Source organism: Drosophila navojoa, chromosome 2 (assembly GCF_054131105.1).
Source record: "Drosophila navojoa isolate 15081-1374.11 chromosome 2, UAZ_NAV_1.0, whole genome shotgun sequence".
NCBI lineage: Eukaryota > Metazoa > Arthropoda > Insecta > Diptera > Drosophilidae > Drosophila > Drosophila navojoa.
Window position 1 is genome coordinate 10,674,295 of NC_142890.1, and position 22,856 is coordinate 10,697,150.

Consider the following 22,856-nt stretch of genomic DNA (forward strand, 5'->3'; position numbering starts at 1 on the left):
TTAGCACAGCGGGCGGGTTGGGCTAACACCTGCACAGAGCCAGGTGTTAGTGTGAGAGAGAGAAAGAGAGAGAGAGAGAGAGTGGGTGAGTGGGGCGAGAAGTTGGCTAAGCCTTATGCATAACATAATTTGCTCAGAGCCTTTTGTCAATGCCAATTGATGGATGGCTTACAAGCAATGCGAAGAGAATGTAGCATAGTGGAGACTAATAGATACCCTGTAGACACATACAAGAAATGTTAGCATTGGCAAGTGCCAAGTGATTGGCATTAAGTAAGATAGCATTTCATATGATTTATAAATAGTAAAAGAAATTTGCCTGCACTTCACATATGCTCTCAGCTCAAGTCGCACATATACCACACTACGACTATTGAGGGGCATTAAAGCTTCTTCGAGCCATTTGTCTTGCTTGCGCAGCCTAAACACGACTCATTAGCACCGCATTAATGACAAACACAGGAGCCAAGCAAATCAATAAAACTAATTAATAATTACAGCCTGCTCATACGAAAGATGATATCAGATAATAGATAGCCAGCGCTCTGATAGCAGCTGACTATTTAACACGAATTTCCCAATGCGAATGCTTAATGCATGTATTATAATTTCCAATTCAGTGGCGCAACAATTTGGCATTTCAATTATTAATTTAACGCTTAAGCGATAGAGCAAATAAACAAAAAAAAGAAAAAAACTAATAAAGCAACAAAAAACCGCGACTAATCCACTGTGTGATTTTCACATTTTCCATTAAGCTGCTTACAAAAAATATCGCGAGCAGCGGAATTCGGAAAAGCTGCTGCTAATAATGCAAGCAATTTTAATGCAAATTTGTGGTCATGCATGCTTAATTACAAAACATTTTCAATGATTATAATTGTTCTGTAATATTTGGCAGCAGACAAACAAAAAATATCTACTCACACACACACACACACACACACACACACACACAATAAGTACACATTAACCAATGAAGTGCATAAAAACCAATCGATAGTTAATTAGCGTTTTTTATGTTTCGCGTGTGGGTTAAGGCAAAGCTTTTTAATTGCAATTAAAAGGGTTTTTATTTATACATTTACATGTGTAAATGTGCATGTGTGTGCATGTGTGTGTGTGTGTAATTAAGTGTCATTCGCATTGGCCTAAACATTCTAGAACACTCAGTTAACATAAGCTGCAGCATTTTTCCAGCTTGACAAACGCAAATATCTATTTTTATTATAAATGCATTTTTTTCTGTATTTTTTTAATGCTCATTAAAATTGTAGGGGATGTGGTAAAAGTTTATGTGTAAAAGTTTGCGTTAAAATTAGTAAAATATTTTTTATTATATTTTATTATTATAATTATTATTACTATCATTATTTTTAATATTATTATTATTTGTTTATTATTTTTTTTTTATTATTATTTTTATTTTTTTATTATTATTATTATTATTATTAAATTTTTTGTATTTAATTTTAATAAATTATTTTTTCTTTCTACAGACAGTTCAAACTCCTAATATTCTCTACCTTTTACAGCAATCATATAATCATTAATTATTTTTATAGTTATACATCAGAAGTAAATCTACGACATTTTCGCATTTCCACAGTATCTCCTAGTCGGGCACAATCGCTTCAATCTCTTTTTTTATGCCATTCATAAATTGGACTTTGCTAGCAAAAACCAAATCATTTTCAATTAAGTCGCAAAAGCAACAAAAACAGAATGAAAAAAGTTCTATTTTAATTGATTTAAAGTAGTTACTGGATAAAGGCGAAAAGCGTTTCGTGCATAAAAGTGTTATTGGTCGATTGACACTTTAAGAGCTCTTCGTCACGTTTCAGCTGAGCTGAGCTCAGTTCGGCCTTTGTCGAGTTAAACTAATTCAATTTGCAAGTTGTTCCTCAAGTTGTGTTGCACCTAACCACAGAGCACTGTACTCTGTTGCCTTGTCTGTCATGGCACATGGCATATGGCGTGTTCGCTCAACTCGGGCCAAGCTCCCGCCTCACAGTGCCTCATAGAGAATATTTCTGCCACTCGCTCGCTTCATTGACGCTCATCATTTTATTTGTTTAGGCCATTGACTGTGCAATTCGATATGAAATTTGTTGCCGTCCTTTGCAATTTCTTTTTTTGTCTGCTTTTCGCTACTTTTTTTTGATATTTTTATTTGCGGCTGCCACTCATAATGAAAACGCTTTCTACAAGTGGCTGCCAGCCAAAAATAAAAGCAAGAAAAGAATTCAACGAAATTGGCTAAAAAATTGAAATAAATGTTGATATTTGCACACGTAATACGCGCCTTAACGCTCAAATACGCTTTCAATTGTCCAAATTGTTCAAATTTTTATTTAATTTTTTGTTTTGCTTTGTTCGCATCTGTATATGACTGAGTTTGAATGGGGGTAGCTTGATTTTGGGATTAGATATGTTGCATATGAAATTCTTTTATATATGAAAGGAAGTTGATTTGCTCTGATTTGAATTTGTGAATGATTTTATTTTAGTATTGGATGACATAAAATATTCTATGTATGTGTCAAATTAAAACTGCATATGGATCGTGAAATTAGTTAGGGAGTATTTTATACAGATGAAAATTATACCAAAATTTCAAAGGATTTATTAATATTGTTATTATTATTATTATTGATACTATATTATTGATATTGTTTATATCTATTTTATATTTATATTTATTTTTTTCTTGTATTTTATTATTATTTATTTATTTATTTTTTATTTATTTATTTATTATTTTTTTTATTTATTTATTTATTTATTTATTTTTATTTTTTTTTTATTTTTTTTTTTTTTTTTTTGAAGCAAATACACCATTTCCAGTCTATAAAATATTTTGTACTTAATTTATATCTATTATTTTATTTATTTTTTTTCCACCGTCATCCATCTGTCATATTCGCCTATTTTATCTATCTGAAACTCAAGTTTTACTCTTTTAGAGGCAACTTAGATCGTAATAGTTCCTTTTGTTTAACATCTCAATTTATGTGTTTCTCGGATTCAGAAACTACGCCTCTGCTCTATCAATTTGCTGTCACATATCTTAAGCTTGATGTATAAATTAGTTAAGTTATTCACCTGCTCTAACATTAATATTAAACAATAAATAGAATACTTTAAAACTCAAATATGGTTTCCATATTTCATTATGTTAAACTGCGATATATGATATAAGGATAGGGGAGCCAGTCACTTGAATGCAACCTTAGATATTCAAATTTTTCTCTCCCCCAAACGTCAACACAGAGATTCACACCAAACTCACACACACATCATTTATCATCCACAGTTAATATTTCAATAATATTCAAGATGCTAATCAAATCAAGATCAAGCTCAGTTTACTAAAGAAAATAATTTATCAAACAAAAGCCTATAGAGTATTTCATGTTTCAAATACAATCTATTCGGCTGCAGCTGCAAGCTGTAAATACAAAGAGTGAGAGAGAGAGAGAGAGAGGGAGACAGAGTATAGACGGGTTGCGGCACTCAAGTGCTTGACGTGCAAATAAAAATTGTTATACAATATAAATAGAAACACAATTTGTTTCGGGCGCTGCAATTTCAAGTTGTCTGCTGAAGTTCTCAAAATATTTAATTTGACTCGATGCGGCGCATGACGGGGCTAATAGAGTAGCTGAAAGGTGTATTTGGCCATTGTTAAGTCATGCCATGTGGGCTTCAAATAAAAAAGGAAGTGGAGCAGCCAGTTGGAGTTGGAGCTGGAATTGAAGCTGAAGTTGAAATTTGGCTTTGAGTTGCCGCCGTCGCCGGTGCTGCTGCTGCAGTTGTTGTTGTTGTGTGGGAGTTTTCTTTATGCGCCATAATTATGTCATTTAAATGCAACAAGCTTTGGAATGAGCCAGTCACTCAGCCAGTCAGGCAGTCAGGCAGTCAGTGCAAGCCAAAGAGCACAACGATAATTCATAATTAAAAAAACATGCAAGGAGATGAGCACAGAGCAGCACAAAGAACGAAAAGGGAAGACAAAAAAAAAGGAACCAGATAATAAAGGCAGAGCAGGGAGAAAAAAAAATTGGTTGCCCGCCCCAAGATGCAGCACGCCTTCTTGGCACAGCCTCCAGAGCCAGGCTGTGGCATGCAACATGCCCAAGCCTCGCCCCGCCTCGCCTCGCCTTGCCGTGCTCAGCCTTGCCCTGTGACGTGGCGCGCGACTGTTAATTAAATGAGCGCGCAGGCAAACGAGCAAACGACTGATGGACATATCGCATGGAGGCACCACCAAAGCCATTTGCAGTGAGTGGGTGTGCGGCTAAATTGCTAAATGGATACGGGGGCCAGCATGCAGCTAAGGACACCCGCAAGCATACACGGTGCGAAAGAGATAGAGCGAGTGAGTGAGAGTGTGTCTAGGTGTGTGTGTGTGTGTGTGTGTGTGTTTGTGAGTGGCATAAGGGGTTAATAGTGCAAACTGCATAGTGCCACTGTTGCAACTTGTCTGGGGCGTCTAACTAACTTAGGCTTCTAATTAAGCCAGTCGACGCGGGCGACAGTCGGACTGAGCCGCTTGCATGCCAAGTGTGAATGTGTTTGTCCTCCTGCTCCTGCTCCTGCTCCTGCTGCTGCTGCAATTGCTGTTGCTGCTATATCGCTCTGTGTCGCTGTGGATCTGCTGCGTCTGGGCCTTTTGCATTTTGTCGCTCATTAGTTTATTGCCGAAAAAAAGAACACAAAAGCCTGCACAGAGTGCCTCAGTGGCGAATGCATGCGAGCTTCGTGTTGGAGTTCAAGCACCCCAAGTGCCGACTGTCAGGATCCGCAAGTGCCATGTGGCATGTGGCATCCATATACACGCTCTATGACCCTCTCTCACTGTGTGTGTGTGTGTCTGCTGGACAAAAGGCTTTGCCAGCTAAGTAACTGAGCTGCTCTTAATTGCCAGCAGTCAACGTTTTTTTTTCTCTTCATTCTTCTTCTTCCTGCTATTTTTTTTTTTCGCTGCTCAGCCAATTAGGCGCAACGCGGAAGCTGCCACTTGGCTACTGCGAATGAGTTTTCATTTGAAGACTTGTCAAATTACGCATACGTCGTGTTGTCTACGCATCGCCATTTGCCAATCAAATGACTCGCCTTGTCAGCATGAATTCCAAGCAACACCCGCTGCCCGTCCTCGCCTCCCGCACTGCCTGTCGTCGCCCAGCGCCAACATGGGGCGTTGATGCACATATGTCACATGATAACAACATGGGGCCATAGTGTATACCTCAGCCAAACTTGTCTCTCGCAACCGCTCTCCCTCTCTCCCACTCTCTCAGCATCCCTCCCTCTTTTCTTGTCTGCTTCTCACTCAAGTCTCTGAAGTAATATAAATTTTGCAAAAATCAGCAAGCTGTGTAGGCGGTCGCAAGACAGTGCCTGCCAGCAGACAATGCCAACAATGGCAACAGGCAACTCACAGAAGGACAACAGCACTGGGCAGCACAGGGCACGGCCATAGCCACACACAAGCGAGCGAGTTGACTGAAAGGTGTTGCAAATGTTGCCATGTAATGCGACGAGCGGCGTTGGTCAGCTTAAAGCAACAGCAACAACAACAACAACAGCAATAGTCGATGGAGGCACATAAAAAAAAAAACCAGGCAGGAAAATATGCTGCCTCATACCAGTTGGGCATTGCCTGTTTTGGCATGTGTCAAGGCTTGCAACGAGGCTGCGTCTCGAACAGTCAGCAGCATGTCCATCAATTGTGCCTGCTCCCCCTCCCTTCCCCTTAGCTGCCAATGCGACTGACTCTGGCGCCGTTGTCCTCCACAGTTGATGACCATGTGACTAAGCTGCCTGCGTGTATCAGCCGTGTGTGTGCGTGTGTGTGCGTGTATTGGTTTTCGCAATTATTTTCTAATTAAAGACGTGCCCGGCAAGCCGAAGCCACAGCCTCACAATTCCATGCAGCTCGCTGGCATTTAATCAAAAGCAAAAACCCATCGCTCTTTAAGGACAGTCGGCAGTTGGCTCTGGAAATGGGTCAAGTGGCGGCGGCCGGGCTCTACATGCTTGTGGTTTCAAAACTGAAAATGAAAAGCTGGCAAAGGGAAAAAGAGCCGTAACAAGCACATGATGCACTCATAGCAGATATATGCCTAGGATATGTGCCATGATTAGCCAATTCAGTAATTCTCTACTCTTCTTTCTTTCTTTCTCTCTTTTTTTTTGTGTCTCTCTTACAACTGTGGCACAACTGCAACACAGCACTTCATTAAATATTTAAATGAGCATCCTGTTTTCTGTTTTCTTTTTTGTTGTGCATCACCTACACAACATGCAAGTGGGAGGGGCACAGCGACAACAGCAGCAGCAGCGGCTGCATATGCAGATTCATAAGCAGTTAATTAAGGCCGAGCTGGGGTCGCCGGCAACACAACTATGTAACACACAGGCTCAAAAAAAAGTGAAATTCACACAAAAACTACAACTGCAAGATATATATGAGGGGCAGGCCTGCACAACTAGCAGATGCTCTGTAGTTAGCTGAGACTTTATAGAAAAAGCAGAGCAAATGCAAACTTTTCTTTGAGCTGTATTTGGTTTACAAAGCAGCTTTTATATTAAAAAACAAAAATAAATATTTAAGTTGACAAATACATTTTTTTTAAATCAAATAAAACTGAATTTTAATACAAAAATGTTTACTTATATATTAAAAATTATCAAACAATTTTTTTACGAATTATTTTAAGCTTTTTAAACTCATTTTAATCCAAAGAAATTCATAGAAAGCAGAACTTTTTTTTTATTTTTTAAATTTTGTATTTTTGGCAAAAATTAGAATATTAATGAGAAGTCACAAATTTTATACAATTTTTATTCAATTAATAATTATACTTTAAGAAATATATTTGAGAAATATTCCATATATATTTTTCTTTATTTTATATTTATTTAATTTGATTTTATTATTTTGTACGATCAGATTTTAACTAAAATAATATGACTTTAATTTTAGCAACTATTTTTAAAACCTAAGACTAAAATTTTACATCTGCATTTGCTAAATTCAAGCTGTATATATATATATATTCATTAAATTAGTAATGCATTTGCCCATAACTTTAATTGGCCCAACAGCAAAACAGGCTTTATTTTCCTTCTTTTGGTAACTTTTAATGGTGCAGGGTATTTAGGAAGATAAAAAAAAAAACACACACAAACACACACTCACACATGCATAATAATAATACTTGCCAAAGCAACTGGCCAGCCAAACTGAGGGAATGAGGTTGCAGTCGAGTCTCGGGCGGAGTTGCTGCTGCCGCTGCTGCTGCTGCTGCACAGTCGGGGCAACATATTTTACACATTTCATTTTCGTTGCTGCACGAATTTATTTGGCAATAAGAGCAGCCAGAGTCAGTCAGGCAGCCAGCCAGACAGCCATTCAGGCAGACAGACAGCCAGACAGATGGGAGAGAAATAGGCTGGCAGAGGCAGAGTCAAGAAAATGGCGCAATGAATACGAATGGTTATAGTCGTGTCTGCATGTCCCTCTTTTTCTCTCCCACTCACTCCTTTTCCCTCTCTCTCTCTCTGTCTCTCTCTATCTCTCTCTCTCTCTGTGTATGGATGCGTGGGGCATGTTGGTAATTTCGTACAAGTGGAATTATTATTTATAATTTTTAGCGACGTCAGTTGGGTGGGCGTAACGGGCGCTGCGCTATGCCGTAAATTATGTCATTTAAGACAAGTGCAAGGGAGGAGGGCATCTGGGCGATTGGGGCGTGGCATTACAAACGGGAATACACGGCGCAATTCGCTATTCATTTTAACATACTGCGGATACGAATCCCCAACGACATAAATACATACATAAGTTCAACTATATGCATATGGAATTGGGTTGAGCAGCAGTCGCGCGCGCACTTGTGCACAAATGGAGCTGGCTAACCGGGGTCCACACGAGCGCGGCAGAGCGACGGCGGAGGCGGAGTAGCTGAGAGTGTTAAGTTTCATATGCATTTTATCTGACTGTTGGGCTCCCCACTAAATGAAGTGGCCCAGCATGCGAAATTAGTTAGCGTTGAGTGCTGGGAATGCTTGACGAGAGCGAAAGGAAAAGCGACTGGCCCAAATGGGCGACAGAGATGGGCAGAGAGAAACTATATGTATGTGAGCCCACTGCTGGGAAATTGATATAAATTGCCTGGAGCTGCAGATCAGACAAACAGACGGAGAGACACTCAGACTGCGAAGGCGACAACTCTTTGATTGGGTCAGACAGATGGAAATATTTGTGCTAGAATTGAACATGACTTTCTCTGAATTCTTGTGGCTCATTAAGCGAAATCAAAACTTTTATAAATCATAAGACAGACTAGGATATTTTCACATTTTGCTTTGACCAATTAGCAAAGTATTTTCATAAATTCATTTGAATTTAAAGCGAAAGATTTCTTGCTGTTGCATGTTTTTCTTTCAGCTGCTGATAACTCTTCACATAAAACATTCAACATAAACTAGCTATAACATTTATCCTTCTCGCACAGGTTAAGCCTCTTCTGCTTATCATCTATTATTGCAACAACTTGAACATTTAGAGTTTCCAGCTATTACTTAATCGATTCTTTATGCTTTAGCTTTGCTTTTATCTTTGTCTGTTGAACGTGCAACCTACAACTGGTTTTCCCTTTGCTGATAGTCCATATACGCATATAAGTATATGTATTTCACTTTGTGTAGCATTTTGCATTTTGCATGCAGCTACCTTAAGCCTCTCGCCTATCTTATTTCCATAACAATCCGACATATATGCCTATTAAAGGGCAGCTCAGCTGCAGCTGTTGTCTCAATTCTCACACCTTTTGCCGTCATATCGCATACACGTATACAATTTCAGTCCAGCCCAACATTGGACTGAGGTGCAATGCATAAACAACAAAGCAAAGGCAACAACGGCAACAACGGCAACAACGGCGACAACGACAACAACTAATGTCAACCAATTCATTTCATTGAGTGCAGCGCGTTGGCCGGACAACGCGCTGCTAGTAGTCGACTCTGCATCCGAGTCCATCTGCTGTGAGACTGTGAGGCATTTAAGGCGCATGTTCAGTCTAAAGCTGCCTTAGCCCCAGGGTCAAGTTCAAGCGATGCGGCAAGAAGAAGCTGGACGAAGCGCAGCCAGGCAAAAGGTTTGCATATCGCATATCTAAATGAGGTGATGATGCTGCACATGCACAAATATCTGACGCAGATACAAAAACACAAACACAGACAGAGAGCGAGACACAGACTTGGACACGAATACAGAAACTTTTGCAATGGCTATGGCTTAAATATATATACATATATATATAGAGTGAGCATAAGGCTCAGATGTCCACTCGAGTGGGTAGCATGAACATGAAGTGTTTGCACAACAACAACAACAACAACAGCAACGTAGGCTGTTGATGAGACGAGAATGTCAGTGCTGCCAGTGCCAATTATGAAAGCTGATATGCTTGCGAAAACCCGTTGATGGGCGCGCTTCAAAGCGCTGACCAGCCGCCGCCACAGCAACAGCAACAGCCAGAGGCAGAGGCTGGAGCAGCAGCAGGAGCAGCAGCAGCAGCAGCAGGAGTGAGGAACCAACCAGAGATAAGGAAGTGTATGTGCATCCCGTCGCCGTTCGTCTGGAGTGGCGCTTAAGCACATTGTGGTTGCAGTTTTGATTGCATACGGATATTGGACACTCACACGTGGCACTCGGAAATTAATTAAGCAGGCAATGGCACTGAGAGAGCTGCTGCAACTGGTTGCACCTAGATGGAGCCAAACAGGGAGACAGAGAGACGGATGACGAAGTCTGCCGACTAATGAAAATGTAATGCCATGGATGAGAGATGGATGAGAGAGAGAGAGAGTGGAGAGGAGGGAGTGAATAGCCCCGGGCGGGGTGTGGCAAATGCATTGCGGCTTATTTGCAAGTAATTAGATTGAAACAGAATCTTGTCATTCAATTGCTAGTCGCTCTCTCTCTCTCTCTCTCCCTGTATCTCTTTCTCAGTCTCGCTGTCTCTGTTTCTGTCTGTGCTGCGGATGATGCATCATCATCATTAACATCATCATCATCAATTGCGGATTTGTCCAGTTCACAGGCTGGCTGTTGGAGGCGTGTCATATGGGCGTTTTGACTTGTCTTATCTGCAAGTAATTAAGCACCGCAGGGCGGCATTACAAACCAATATCGAGGCACATCGTCTTGCTTATGCACACACACACACATATATATATGCACAGAGCTGTGTATGTCTGTGTGTGTGCTGCATAATTCACTTGAAAACTGCCCCAGCAGCAGAGCAACATGCTGGAAAAATGCCGAAATGTCGCCGTGGCGAAATTTATGACCCAAAACGGCAACAAGCACCAGCAGCAGCCGAAGCAGCGGCGGCAACAACTCTCAACTCAACTTGCAACACAAATGGGGAGCAACAGTCGCAAAACAGTCGCAAAGGACGCTGTTGTAAATGTTTTTATTGTTGCTTTAGCTGTTGCTCTCACTGTGGCTGTTGCTGTTGCTGTAGTCGTTGTTGTTGCTGCTGTTGCTGCTGCCACAATGTCAAAGTAGGGAAAAGGCAAGAACAACTGCAACTGCAACTGCAATTTATGCGCAGAAATATTGTTGAAATTGTTCGACTTTAACAACTAAATTTCCAGTGCACTTTGGCCAGAGTGTGGGTGAGCTAATGTCTGTGTGTGAGTGAGTGTGTGTGAGTGTAGACAAAAGTGCTCCAAATTGGTTTTTGGTTTAACTCCAACTCCAACTGCAACTCGAGCTATAACTCTAGCTCACACAGTGGCAGTTGCTCGGGTGATAAACTGTGCAGGTGCAGATGCAGATGCAGCTGCAGCTGCAAGAGCTGGGGGAGTTGCGCTTCACAAAGTCTGCGCAACATGATTTGTGTGCTTCTAATGGCCACAGGTATTTAGTGGCAAGGTGTGGCTGCTCCAACACAGCAACAACAATGAGCAGACTTTTGCAACATGATTAGCCCAGCTCTCACTCAAGTGCGTATTGTCGAACAATTCCGACAGCAGCAGCAGCAGCAGGTTTATGGCGACACGGCGTGTCAGGAGAATGGAGCTGTCGCACCTTTTGTGGCAGCCGCTCATCTGTTAGTCTGGACCACAGAAACTGTTAAGCGTGCCACAGACGACAACACACATTATGCAAAATAACGTGCCGCAGCCTCAATCACTCAGCTCGCCAAGTGGGGGCCAAGCTAAGCGCTCGACATTTATATCAAATGTCATATGCCTCGAATTGCCAAATGAATCATAAGAAGTGAGGACCACCATCAGACAGGAAGTAAACGCAAATGCGACGGGTGGGTGTACCCAAAAAACACAACGGCAAAATAAAGAAAAAATCACACACAAAATACCCGGAGAGCGCTACGCCTACGGCTTGACTGAAGACCCCCAAGACCTGTAGACAGACAGACGGCTGCAGATGAGGGGCCCATGATAGACAGCAGGGTAGGCGCACAGCAGGACGATGTCTGCACATGCAAAATAAAAGTAGATATAGACGTGCAAGAAGAAGAAAAACGAAACGTGGCCAGAGCACCCACACCCACACCCACACTCACTCCCCGTGTCGAAATCGCCAAACTCCATTGCCAACTTCAAGTCCAACTCCAGGCGGTTGACCAACATAAATGGCGCAAAGTTGAAATGCTGACAGGCGCACATTCGTTATGACGTCGCAACGTAACGTAACATAACGTGGCATGAGCTATGTGGTATGGGGCCATGAGACATGAGACATGAGCCATGAGGCCATGAGCCACGATGGCCATAGCAGTGCCGTGCAGTGAGTAAATCAAGTTGTAGGTAAGTGAGATTTATGCTTATGTCGTTTAGTGTAAGCCAGCAACATCGCCAACAACTTGGCCAGCTCAATACGCCAGCGTCGCCGTCGGCGTCGCATCCCCCATCTGCTGCGGTTGTCGTCTAGCGCATGCAAAATATGACAACATGCCTCCCGAACGGATCAGAGCTAGTCAAAATCGAAATGCAACTCAATGCAGGCAGCAAAAACTCTTTGGGCCAGAGTCAGTTTTGGGTCTCTACTCCCGTTGCTGGGCATCAAAGGTGACAGCTCTCGTTTCTCCATTAAACTGTCGGCAGACACTGTCCAGATAACTTTATTAATGGATATTGCTGTGACTGCGCACTAGGTAGTTGCAAATGCCTCGCACCGAAGTGCAGATTCTTGAAAGCTGAACAAATTTCCACACAGACAGGCTTTAAATGGCTCAAGTGAGTTGTGGACTAGAAATCTGTTTCTATTCGATAAGCAAAGAGATTTTATCACTTACTTTAAACACTCAAGCTGTAAATTTGAAGATAAGAATTTGAAGATTGCACTAACAAAGATTAGGGATCATAGCTCCTTATCTACTCAAATCTCAGGCTGAGGAAAGACAGTTTAAAGACATTTAAAATTGTTACTTTTTTCAGTTCTGTAGAAATAATATTGACTTAACATTATGTTAACATATAAGTCATAATTGAAACTTCAATTAATAGTAACATAAACGTCTAGCACCAGTTCTATAGCTCTCTTCTGTTTAATAAACCAACAGCTCAACAATCAGTTCTAGAATTAGTATAAAAGCTATACTGAATTAAATCATTATTATTAAATCATATGATGGCCCTATGAAATAATTTTTAAGTCCATTTATTACCTTTAACCAATAACGACATCAGGTCTGAGCCACAAGCAGTCTGTAGCCAAGATGAGCTGCTTTTAACCTCTAATTTAACAAACCCAACTTAACATTTTTTCTACACACTAAACATTTCCTAGTCTAGCTATGCCTCTTTTATCAACAGCCCACTAACAGTGACAATTTTGCTGATTTTACTCCATAGTGACAATTTAACAGATTTTACTTAACATTTTGCTCCACACACTAAGCATTTCTTAATAATTTAACAGACTTTCCTTAACATTTTCCTCCACACACTAAGCATTTTCTGAGCACAGCCCAGGAAAGCTTCTGTTATTTCAAATCAATCACTAACAGAAAAAATTTAACAGACTTTTTTAACATTCTCCTCTATACACTCAGCATTTTCAATATATTTAAGCCCACATTTTTTCTGACTCTAGGCAAGTTACTCAAAAACTGCCTCATTTAAGTTAGGCAACTCCCGAAAGCTTTAAATCTCTCAATTTCTTCCAAAAGTCTCACTTTGCTGTATTATTCATGCACAGGGCCTTATTTTTTTTTTTGGTAACCTGTTTCTAATCGCTGCTGCCGCTGTCGCTGGTGCCCGTTAATTACAGCAAACAAGCTGCATTCTAATCAAAGCTGGCTCCATCATAGCCTCGCATCATCATTCAGTTGGCTTGATGTGTGCGCTCGTCCTCCCATTGGCTGCTCTAATTAACTGCAGCTGCCCCAATCGGACTAACTGGGACAGGCCATGGAGCCGCATTTGAAAAGGCTTCAATGGTTGACAAAATGTGTCAGCAGCAGCAGCAGCAACAGCAGCAGCAACAGCAACATCAACAACATGCTGCCACGAGGCAAATGTAAACAACTTTCACTGGACGCTCGCTGTGAAAAGCGTTCAAGAATCCATTTGCACTGCGATGCCCGGGAGCGCGATGCCAAATGCTCCCGTTGCTGGGGCACAGCCAGAAGTCAAGAGCAAGCGTAGGGCGTCTGGCCACGCCCACAATAATAGAGTGCGAGTGAAAAGTGGGCGTTGCAGATGGGACGCCAATTAAAAGCGAAAACGTTGCAAAAAATAGCTGATGACATTAATTGACATTTAGCTGCGACGGGCATATCAATGCGCCGGACAGCACAATCAGCCCCAAGGCAAAAGACCAGCTGGGGACGCCGGCTGGCTGTTCGACTGTTCGACTGGCTAGAGCAGGGGAAACAACTTTTAGCCATTTGCTGTAATAGGTAGTAATACTATGGACTAGGCCGCCTTTCACTTGGCCGCTCCACGCTCCAAGCTCCACGCAATTGTACAATTGGCAAAATGTCACAAAATCGAAAAGGCAGTTGTCAGCGTTGCCTGTGGACGTGGGACTCCCATCATTAGCGTGGCACAATTGCGAGATGTGTAATTGCTGCAACAGCAACAACAACAAGTAAATACAACAACAGCAGCAGCAACAACAACAACTGGCAGACATGCAGACGACACATTGACAGCGAGTTATGTCAAGTCGAGCGCGATTTGTTTAGCTCGAGCGCTGCCAATGAGAATTTTTGCAACATAAATAAATGTAAGCAACAAATTGAAAGGGAGATGGCAACAATTGAGCAGGCACTCACTCTCTCTCTCTCTCTCTCTCTCTCTCTGTCTGTCTTGCTCTTTATTTATTTGTGCAGCACTCTCTGATAATTGGTGGCACAACGCAACGCACAAGCGAAGCATCCACAGCCGAACGAGTCCTCGCCGCAGCGCAAAAGTGCGCGACAAGATTTATAAGCGGCTGTCAACGTAGCTGCAACGTGGTTGCAACTTTGTGGCAAGCGCTTTTTGATTTATAAGCAAAATGCAGCCGCTGCTGCTGCTGCTGCGTGGCCAACCACGGTCCAGTGTATTTATGAAACATTTCAAGCCAGCGGACACACAGCTCCTTGAACAGCGTCCAGGAACGGGCACCGGGCACCGGCCTACTTGTGTAGGCAGTTGACATGGCCGCGGCGGTGCAGCGGTGCCGGCCTGGACCCGCCAGTAAGTAGCCGCCGTGGCGGCAGTAATTGCGCCGGCATGTGAAATATGAGATAAACTCCAAGTAAGGCTCCAGTAGCAGCAGCACCAACAGCATCAGCAGCAGCAACAGTTGCTGTGGTGCAGCGGAAACTTTCAAGCATGTGGCAAGTTGTTCAGAATCGCAACTAGCCGACAGGCGCGACAGTAGCTGACTTTGGCGAAAGAGAAAGACAGGCGACGACAGCGTTTTGGTGCCACATTGCGGCATGCGAAATAACTTCGCACAATTGAGCATGCCGACAGACAGCCAAGAGAGTCAGAGCCAAGAGTCACAGCCATTGCCGGGAGTCAGTGTCAGAGACTGTGTCAGTGCCAATGCCAATGCCAGTGCCAGTGCCAGTGCCAGTTAGTTGCAACACCAAACTTGGACATTCTATTAAATTAATCGTCAATTATCAATGGGCCACTGAGTGCGTCGATAAATTGCATGTGAACTCTCTGAAGCAGCTCCAAGCGTACCTAACGGCCAAATCAATTTAACTGCATGTCTAATTAAGCCACAATTGCCAAACTACAAGCACTCCAATTGCACACACACACACACACATGCACACACACACATACGTACTGCCACTGTGTGTTGATTTTGTTTCGAGTGCTGCCAAAAAACTTTGCATGCAATTTACACGAACGCCTCCTTCAGCTGCCAATGTGTTTAATTAAATAGCAAGCGTAATTAAATCGCAATTAAATTAATTAAAAAGCACGCAGCCCATTGCCCGACGGCTTTGAAGAGGGTTTCGGCAGCTTGGCCGTTTAGTTTAGGGTCTGGCCCCACTTCCACCCCCCTGCTCAATCCCTGGCAAAAGAAAAAACAAAAATCGTGTAGCCGCCTCAACCCGAACCTGGCAACTGTTAACGTGGCTTTGTGTACAATTAGGCTTTAATTTTTTATGAGCAATAATGAATGCGTTCACAGTTTTCCATTTTGGTGTTAAATGCCCGATTGAGGCACCGATAACACCGTTAGCACTGAGGCACATTCGCGTAGCTATGCAAATTTCATTGGCCATCTAGCCAAAAACCGGCTCGCTTTGATGTCGTACAGCGGGGCGTGGCTGCAGGCAGCTCATGTTCTCATTTACGCAACGATAGGGGTCTCAGGGAAAGTTCAGACCAACAAGTCCACTCAACGGCATCCAGGCCAATAATAATAATCATAATCAGATGCGGGCCCAAAGGACGTGTGTGTGTGTGTGTGTGTGCATTTAAGCTTATGAATTACGAATAAAGTTTTTGGCAGAGCTGCTGCTGCTGCTGCCATAATTTGTTTAATTAAGAAGACATATTTTCATATGCAAAACTTCGACTTTTGGCATGCGCACATGCTGAATTATGTAGCACATATTTATGCATGCTGCCAAAATACATAGTTTTGAATAATTCAAATGAAACTGTGCAAATCAATGCGAAAATGTCAAAAGCTGTAATTAAAATGGAATGCAATATTGGGCAGCTTAGCTGGCTCAGTCAAACACGATGATAATAAATAATCAAATAGCTAAAAATCATTGCAATCATTGCAAATTATTGATGGACATTAAATTGCAGCACGGCAAACGGGGCTATAATTTGTAAGCAGCAACAACAACAGCAACAACAATACACAAGAGCCGCATGAACAAATTGAATTGCGGCAATTACTTGCCACGATACGCAGAAAATGCTCCGCACTAAAGGTGGACGAGGCCAAGAAGAAGTCTGAGCAGGAGCCGCAGCAAGTTGGGGGCAAGGAGAGAAAGAGAGAGAGAGAGAGAGGGCTGAAATCAAAATAAAAATGCACAGAAAGTCAAGTTCATAAAAATGAAATCATGCCACAGCTCAGGCAGAAGATCAAAGAGGACAAATCAATAAAAGCCCAGCGCTGAAATAACTTAAAGTCAAGCCAAAGTCGTCCCGGACCCCAGACCTCAGACCAGAGCAGACACCGTGTTCAGTTCAGTTGAGTGGAGCCGAGGCGAGTCGAGTCGAGGCGAGGCGAGTCGAGCTAGAGTTAGCTAAAGCCCTGGCTAGGCAGCTCGACCCCAAAACAACTTGACCTGGTCAAGGCTACAGGCACATAAAATAAAATTATACAACAAATGCCACAAATAAGAGACAGAGACAGAGACAGAGAGAGAGGGAGATAGGGAGAGAGAGAGAGGGCGAAAAACTAAAGCAAACTGTCTTTTGATCTATGGCAAAAGCAAGGCGCTGTCTGCCTCTGCTGTTGCTGATGAGATGATGATGATGATTATAATGATGATGATGATGATGATGATGGGTCTCAATATGGAGCAGCTCGATGCTGCCGCGCGCAGTCTATAGTCAAGAGTAAATTGGCATAAGAAATCAGAAATCACAGAAGGTTGCTGTCCACGTTCACGTCGAGATAAATGGACGCCAGGACTGGACACAAACACACACACATACACAGGCACACACACACACACACATGAAGTGTGCACAGACCATTGCAATATTAAGTAAATATACAAAACGTTGTCGGCGCGGCGCACAAAACTAATGATGTCGATGCGACTGCCGCTGCTGCTGCCCCTGCCCCTGCTACTCCTGCTGCTGCTGCTGCTTCTCCTGCTGCTGCTGCTTCTCTTGCTGCTGCTGCTGCTGCTGCCGAGTCCGAGTCCAAGTCGGATGCTGTGGCTGTGGCACAGACGAGGCTGATAATGATGCGGCTGGCAAAAGTTTAGGACGTTCTCTGTATCTGTATCTGTGTCTGTGTGTATCTGTGTGTGCTGTATGTTTCAGTTCACTCGAGCTCTTTGGCTGACTGGCACTGGCGATATACACACGCCAGGTAATAAATTTCATTTCTCAGCTGATATGGGCAATTAAGGAACAATTTTGCAGCTGAATGAGTAATAAATAAAAATTGTATGCCAGCGATACGCAGATACAAAACTGCAAGAAGTCGTCAGGCAGCCAGATAGTTTTCGGATAAAAATACACAAACCGAACGAGCGAGCGAACGAACGAACGAACGAACGGGCGGACAGATGGACAGACTGACGCAGAGACAGCGAGACGTCAGCAAATGAATGAATGAGCCAACACAGAGACTTTGGGGGCCGGCAACTTGAGACTCTCTGATAGCCGCGCACTCATCAGCCGAACGTAACGAACGAACCGAACTGTGGGTACGGCCACGGGCACCGACAACGGCAGTCGAAAGTCTCAGCATAGCTGGGCGATGCTGCATGCTTGCCCTTTTGATGAAAACAACTCAATGACGTGATTTGTGCGGCAAGCGTTGCGCTGAACCCCCAACGAAGCCGCCGCAGCAGCAGCAGCAGCAGCAGCAGCAGCAGCAGGATGTTGCATACATACATGCATGTGTGTATATACCATTTATGTGTGTGTGTGTGAGTTGCTGTCTCTCATATATAAATCACACATTTTGCCAGCAGATTGACGTGCAAATTCCACAAGTTGCTCAGATACCTGCAGACTTTGGTCAGTTTATAATTTCAGCTTTTGCATAATAAATCACGCAGGGCTTAAAGATGCATAGACATTGAGTTTGGGCCATGTTTTTCACGGCACTCCCTCCCTCTCTCTCCCTGTCTCCATCTCTGTTATGCCCAAAAATATCGGGTCTTTGAGCATTACTTTAATTACACAAAGCTAACGGCGGCAAAGGGCGCCGCAACTCTGGCATTTTTTAAATGCTGCCGAGAGTATAAAAACAAAAATGAAGCAGACGATTCGACGAGTGCCTTGGCTGCCCAATTGTTTGGCCCCGAAGCGCAAATGCGTCGCATCGCTGCCTTTTGGTACATATAATGTCGGCACATGATATGTCGCCTCTCTACCTGAGCGTCCTGCTAAACGGCACCAGAAACCCGCCCAGCAACGGCAGAACAATGGACCAACATCATGACACTCGAGACGGCACCAAAGCCAAAAGCTGCATACAAATGCCATTCAGGGGGCAGCTGTGGCTGCAGGGGGACGGCAGAGGGGGGGAGAGCAGCAACAGTGGCCGGACAGCGGAGCTACCGTTTAAATGTGCTCCATTTTACTGTCAAGTGTAGACCGGGTTGACATTTGGAAAATGCTCTAACCCTAGCTCTCTCTCTATCTCTCTATCTCTCTCTCTCTCTCTCTCTCTCTCTTGCACTCCCACTCTCACTTACTTTGCTTGTCGTAGAATTTTAATTTAAGTATGTAAACTGACATTGAATAGTTTGTCGGACTTTTGCTTTAGCTGCACCACCTTTTGTTGTGGGTGGCTACAAAGCTGAACTCCACTTGAAAAACTGAGTGGGGGGGGGGGAAAAAAAGAAAACCAAACCAGAACGAAAAAGGCCAGAGCCGTGCTGTTGCAAGGTGAGAGCAGGGCGCACCTGAGCGCAATTTAAAACAATTTTAAGTTTTGCAATTTTGTTTGCAATTGGATTCTCTATTACCAAGCGTAAGAGCAATGCACGACTAGCTAATGCCATCTCTAAGCAGATGAGATGAGCTCTATTGAATGGCAGAGATTCTGTCTTAATAAGTGAGTGAATATATATTAATATTAATTAATAAAAAATAATACTTCAACTGAATATAAAATCTAGATCACGCTCTTTTCTCATCTTCAACTTCAGCCCTTCGTGTTGGCCCAACTAATATACCCCATTTGACTACACTTCACAGCGCATAAAAAGCAGCTTCAACCTGCCAGGAAATAGAGTTTGAATAGGTTTTTGCTCGAGCTGGTGTGAGCTACATTTAATGAAAACTGAGCACAGCCGCAGCCGAGCGAATTGAAGTTGTGAACTTGTTGTTAGCTTGATGAGTAGCTGTCCGAGTCCAGGCAAGCCCGGGCCAGGCAAGGCCAGGGTCTAGGCGCAGCTGACAGCCATGTATAACCATGATGCAGTTGACAGCTCGGGCTGCGCCACGGGTGGTGCCGCACAGCAGCCGGCGCTAATCAACGGGCCAGGCCCAAAGCTCATTTTAACTGCCAATCAGTGGCGTCTTATATAATATATGTATGTACATATTTACATCTATATATATATGTATATATTCTTGCTAGTACATACCGGTGTTGAATATGGATGCGCTGTCAGACGCACTCCGTCCGTCTCCAGCTGTTCGGCCAGCACCATTTCCAGTTCGTTGCTGGGCGGCGTCTCGCACAGGATCTCCATGCTGCCCGAGAGTGAATTTGGATCGTTGAGCATGAAATAGACTGAGGCAGCTCCCTTTTCGCGCAGCGAGCGTATGCTCTTGAGCAGCTTGTGTCGATGGGCTGGATTATCGACGCCGATGGCATCCAGATCGGGATCGCCGACTTGTTTGCAAATCTCCAAGTCATCGTAGCCATTGTCCAGGAAGCTTTCCGCGTATTGCGCCAGCCCGAGGGCGCGCAGCCATTCGCAAACAATGTTGCTAACGGCCATTTTGACACCTGGCCAGCTAGCTGGATGGCCGTGTGTGTGTGTGTGAATGATTCGATGTGCGCTCACGTGTGTGCCACCAATTACCGTTACAAAACGGGGTCGTCTATTAGCGCCGCGTCACGTGCCAAACGCGCTGTGCCAACAGCTGTTGCCCTGGCGCTTCTTCTTCTTTCACTTATTGTTATTGCTGCTGCTGCTGCTAACAGCTTGCAATTTCCTTAGCCCGTTACGTTAAAGCTTTTCGTATTGTTTTAAATGCTCTCGTTAAAAGTCATTGCCGCAGGCCACACACACACAGAAGCACTTCCAAGTTGATCTCACATTTTTGCAGTTTCCCATGCCTCGACGCGCTTTTCAAATTTCCTGCCTGCGCTACTGCTGCTGCTGCTGCTGTTGCTGATGGTGCCACATTATGTTGCATGCTGGAAATAAGAAGGAGAAAAAACCACAAACATTTAGTTAGATTCAATTATATTCATATACACATACATACATATACATATATATCTAAAGCATTGCATCAATTTCAATTAAATCAATGCTCGCCCGCATTTGCATAAGATTCGAGCGTTTTCCCACCATTTGGTGAAACACTTCGAATCAATAGCTGCAGCGCTTCGGCTGCAAATCAAAATCAAAATTCTCGAAAATTAATTAAACCAATGGCAGCTGATGCGGTTTCCGTTTGCCACACACACACACACACATACATACAGAGATAGAGAGAGAGAGAGAGAGTGAGAGACACACGCACACAGTCAATAATTCTCACACTCTGGCAGCGCCTTATCGGGCAGAGCGTATAAATGCATGTGGGGCACACACACACGCACACTTACAGGCACATCACTTTATCATAGACACTCTGACGTCGTCTCCCATGTGGGCTGCACAGGAGTTGCCCTCCCCCTGCCGCCTTGCCCATCCCCTATTCACACGCTGAGCTGCCTACGCCTTGGCGCTTTAGAGAATCTATGAGGGGTTAAACGCAAACTAAAAGCTTAGAGCAACCAATCAACAGCAGTAGCAACAACAACAACAACAACATGAACTGCAGTTTTTGGGCGTGTGCCGTCGCTTATTGATAAATGATTGATTATCAGCTTGTGGGTGCGCTGCGGTTTGCTTTGCCTTAGCACAAGAGTTTAGTGTTTGCTTTTAGTTTATCTTTAATGGATTATTTTAGCGGTTGGCAGCAGCAACAATAACGCCAACAACAGCAACAAAAACAACAACAATCATTGCCATAATCCACGCTCTGTTGCCACGCCCAGTCCCCACCAACAAAAATGAGGAGGGCAGCCATCACACAAGTAATTCCTATGTGCTCCAATCTCCCTCCCTCTCTCTCTTCCTCACTCCCTCACTAGCCATTGTTGTTTCATTCTGGCAGCTGTTTTTATTTCATTTTCACATTGCCATCGAATAGATCAATCATGCCTGCTCGACGTGCCTTACAAATGGTTTAATTATACACAATTATTCACCAATAAAACTGTCGAGCAGATGTCAAGAGTTGAGTGGAGCTTTCACAGAAAGACAAACAAACGAAAAGCAAACGAATGAGCAGAAAAATTCAATTTCTTCTGCAATATTTGCTCATCAAGTCAAATCATAAAAACATTAAGTCACAACAAGCAAAGCACACAGGTTGGTCTATGTACGCATGTGTATATAATTCATATATAAATTTACATTCAAATGAGTTTCTGAAGAGTCTCTCAGCTCTCAAATAGTAGAAAGGTGTTCGGACTGTCGTCTTACTTTGATCTCTAGAGTTGGTTCTTTATTAGCAGTCTGTCCTATGCGTGTGAAGGTCTTTTTCACAGATGACACTAGCTCGATCTAGGAATGCTTCGCAGATAACATCAAATATCAAAGTCTAAACACTCTCAGCTTCATTCATAACTTTCAAAGAAACAACTATTTATTCACTTTATAGCTAAATGTGGGAAGATATCTCGAGCTAAAATGGCTTTAAAAATACATTTATCAAAGCGCACACAACTTTACATACTCGACGTCGAGCTCTTAAATGTCCGTTAAAGTCCAAAAAATATAATTAATTACTGAGCTGTCTGTCTCACTGTGTTTAGCCTCAGGTGCAGCTGCCAAATGTCTTTCGATTTATTGCACAATTGCAGCTTTAATTATAAAATGGGCTCAATGCAAACACGAACGGACATACATGTTTATTATTTTTGTTTATATATTGCTGTCATAAGGGGCGGCAACCTCTGCCTCTGCCTCTGCCTGTGCCTCTGCCTACCCCTCGCTTGACATGTCTTGACATTTAAGTTGGCTTTTAGTTAATTTATTGAATACTTTCAATTTCGTGGCCCGCAATCAGTTGCAATGTGGCTGTAAAATTTTAATGTGCCCCGTTCATTATCTGAGCTCGAGAATCTAATTACCAAAAGTGCCTGCACCGACGACATGTAGACCCAGTCCCAGCCACACTCCTGCCACCGCCAGTGCCCACGACAGCGCAGCGCAGTAGCCGTTCGCTGGCATTTTGCGGAGCGCGCGATATGTGACCTGCTCGACTTGCAGCTGACGCTATGGCTAGCCGGCTTTTGATGTCTTTCCTACACACTTTGCAGCAGGGCATAATAACTATGTCGGACAGCAGGTAGCACAAGCAGAAACAAAAGATAATAATTATTTTGTGGTTTTCTAATTCACAAT

General features: G+C 43.2%; 1 protein-coding gene across 7 annotated transcripts in view; it reads right to left on the minus strand.

Annotated features, from left to right (window-relative positions):
- Positions 1-22,856, minus strand: part of SKIP (Shal K[+] channel interacting protein) — a 170,231-nt gene that overhangs the window by 102,382 nt on the left and 44,993 nt on the right. For all 7 annotated transcript variants that reach the window (XM_089260956.1, XM_089260919.1, XM_030389360.2 and 4 more), the window contains exon 2: positions 19,809-20,590. In XM_089260956.1, the coding sequence (XP_089117082.1) occupies positions 19,809-20,168 (360 nt within the window). In that variant the 5' untranslated portion in view covers positions 20,169-20,590. The remainder of the gene's footprint in view (positions 1-19,808; positions 20,591-22,856) is intronic.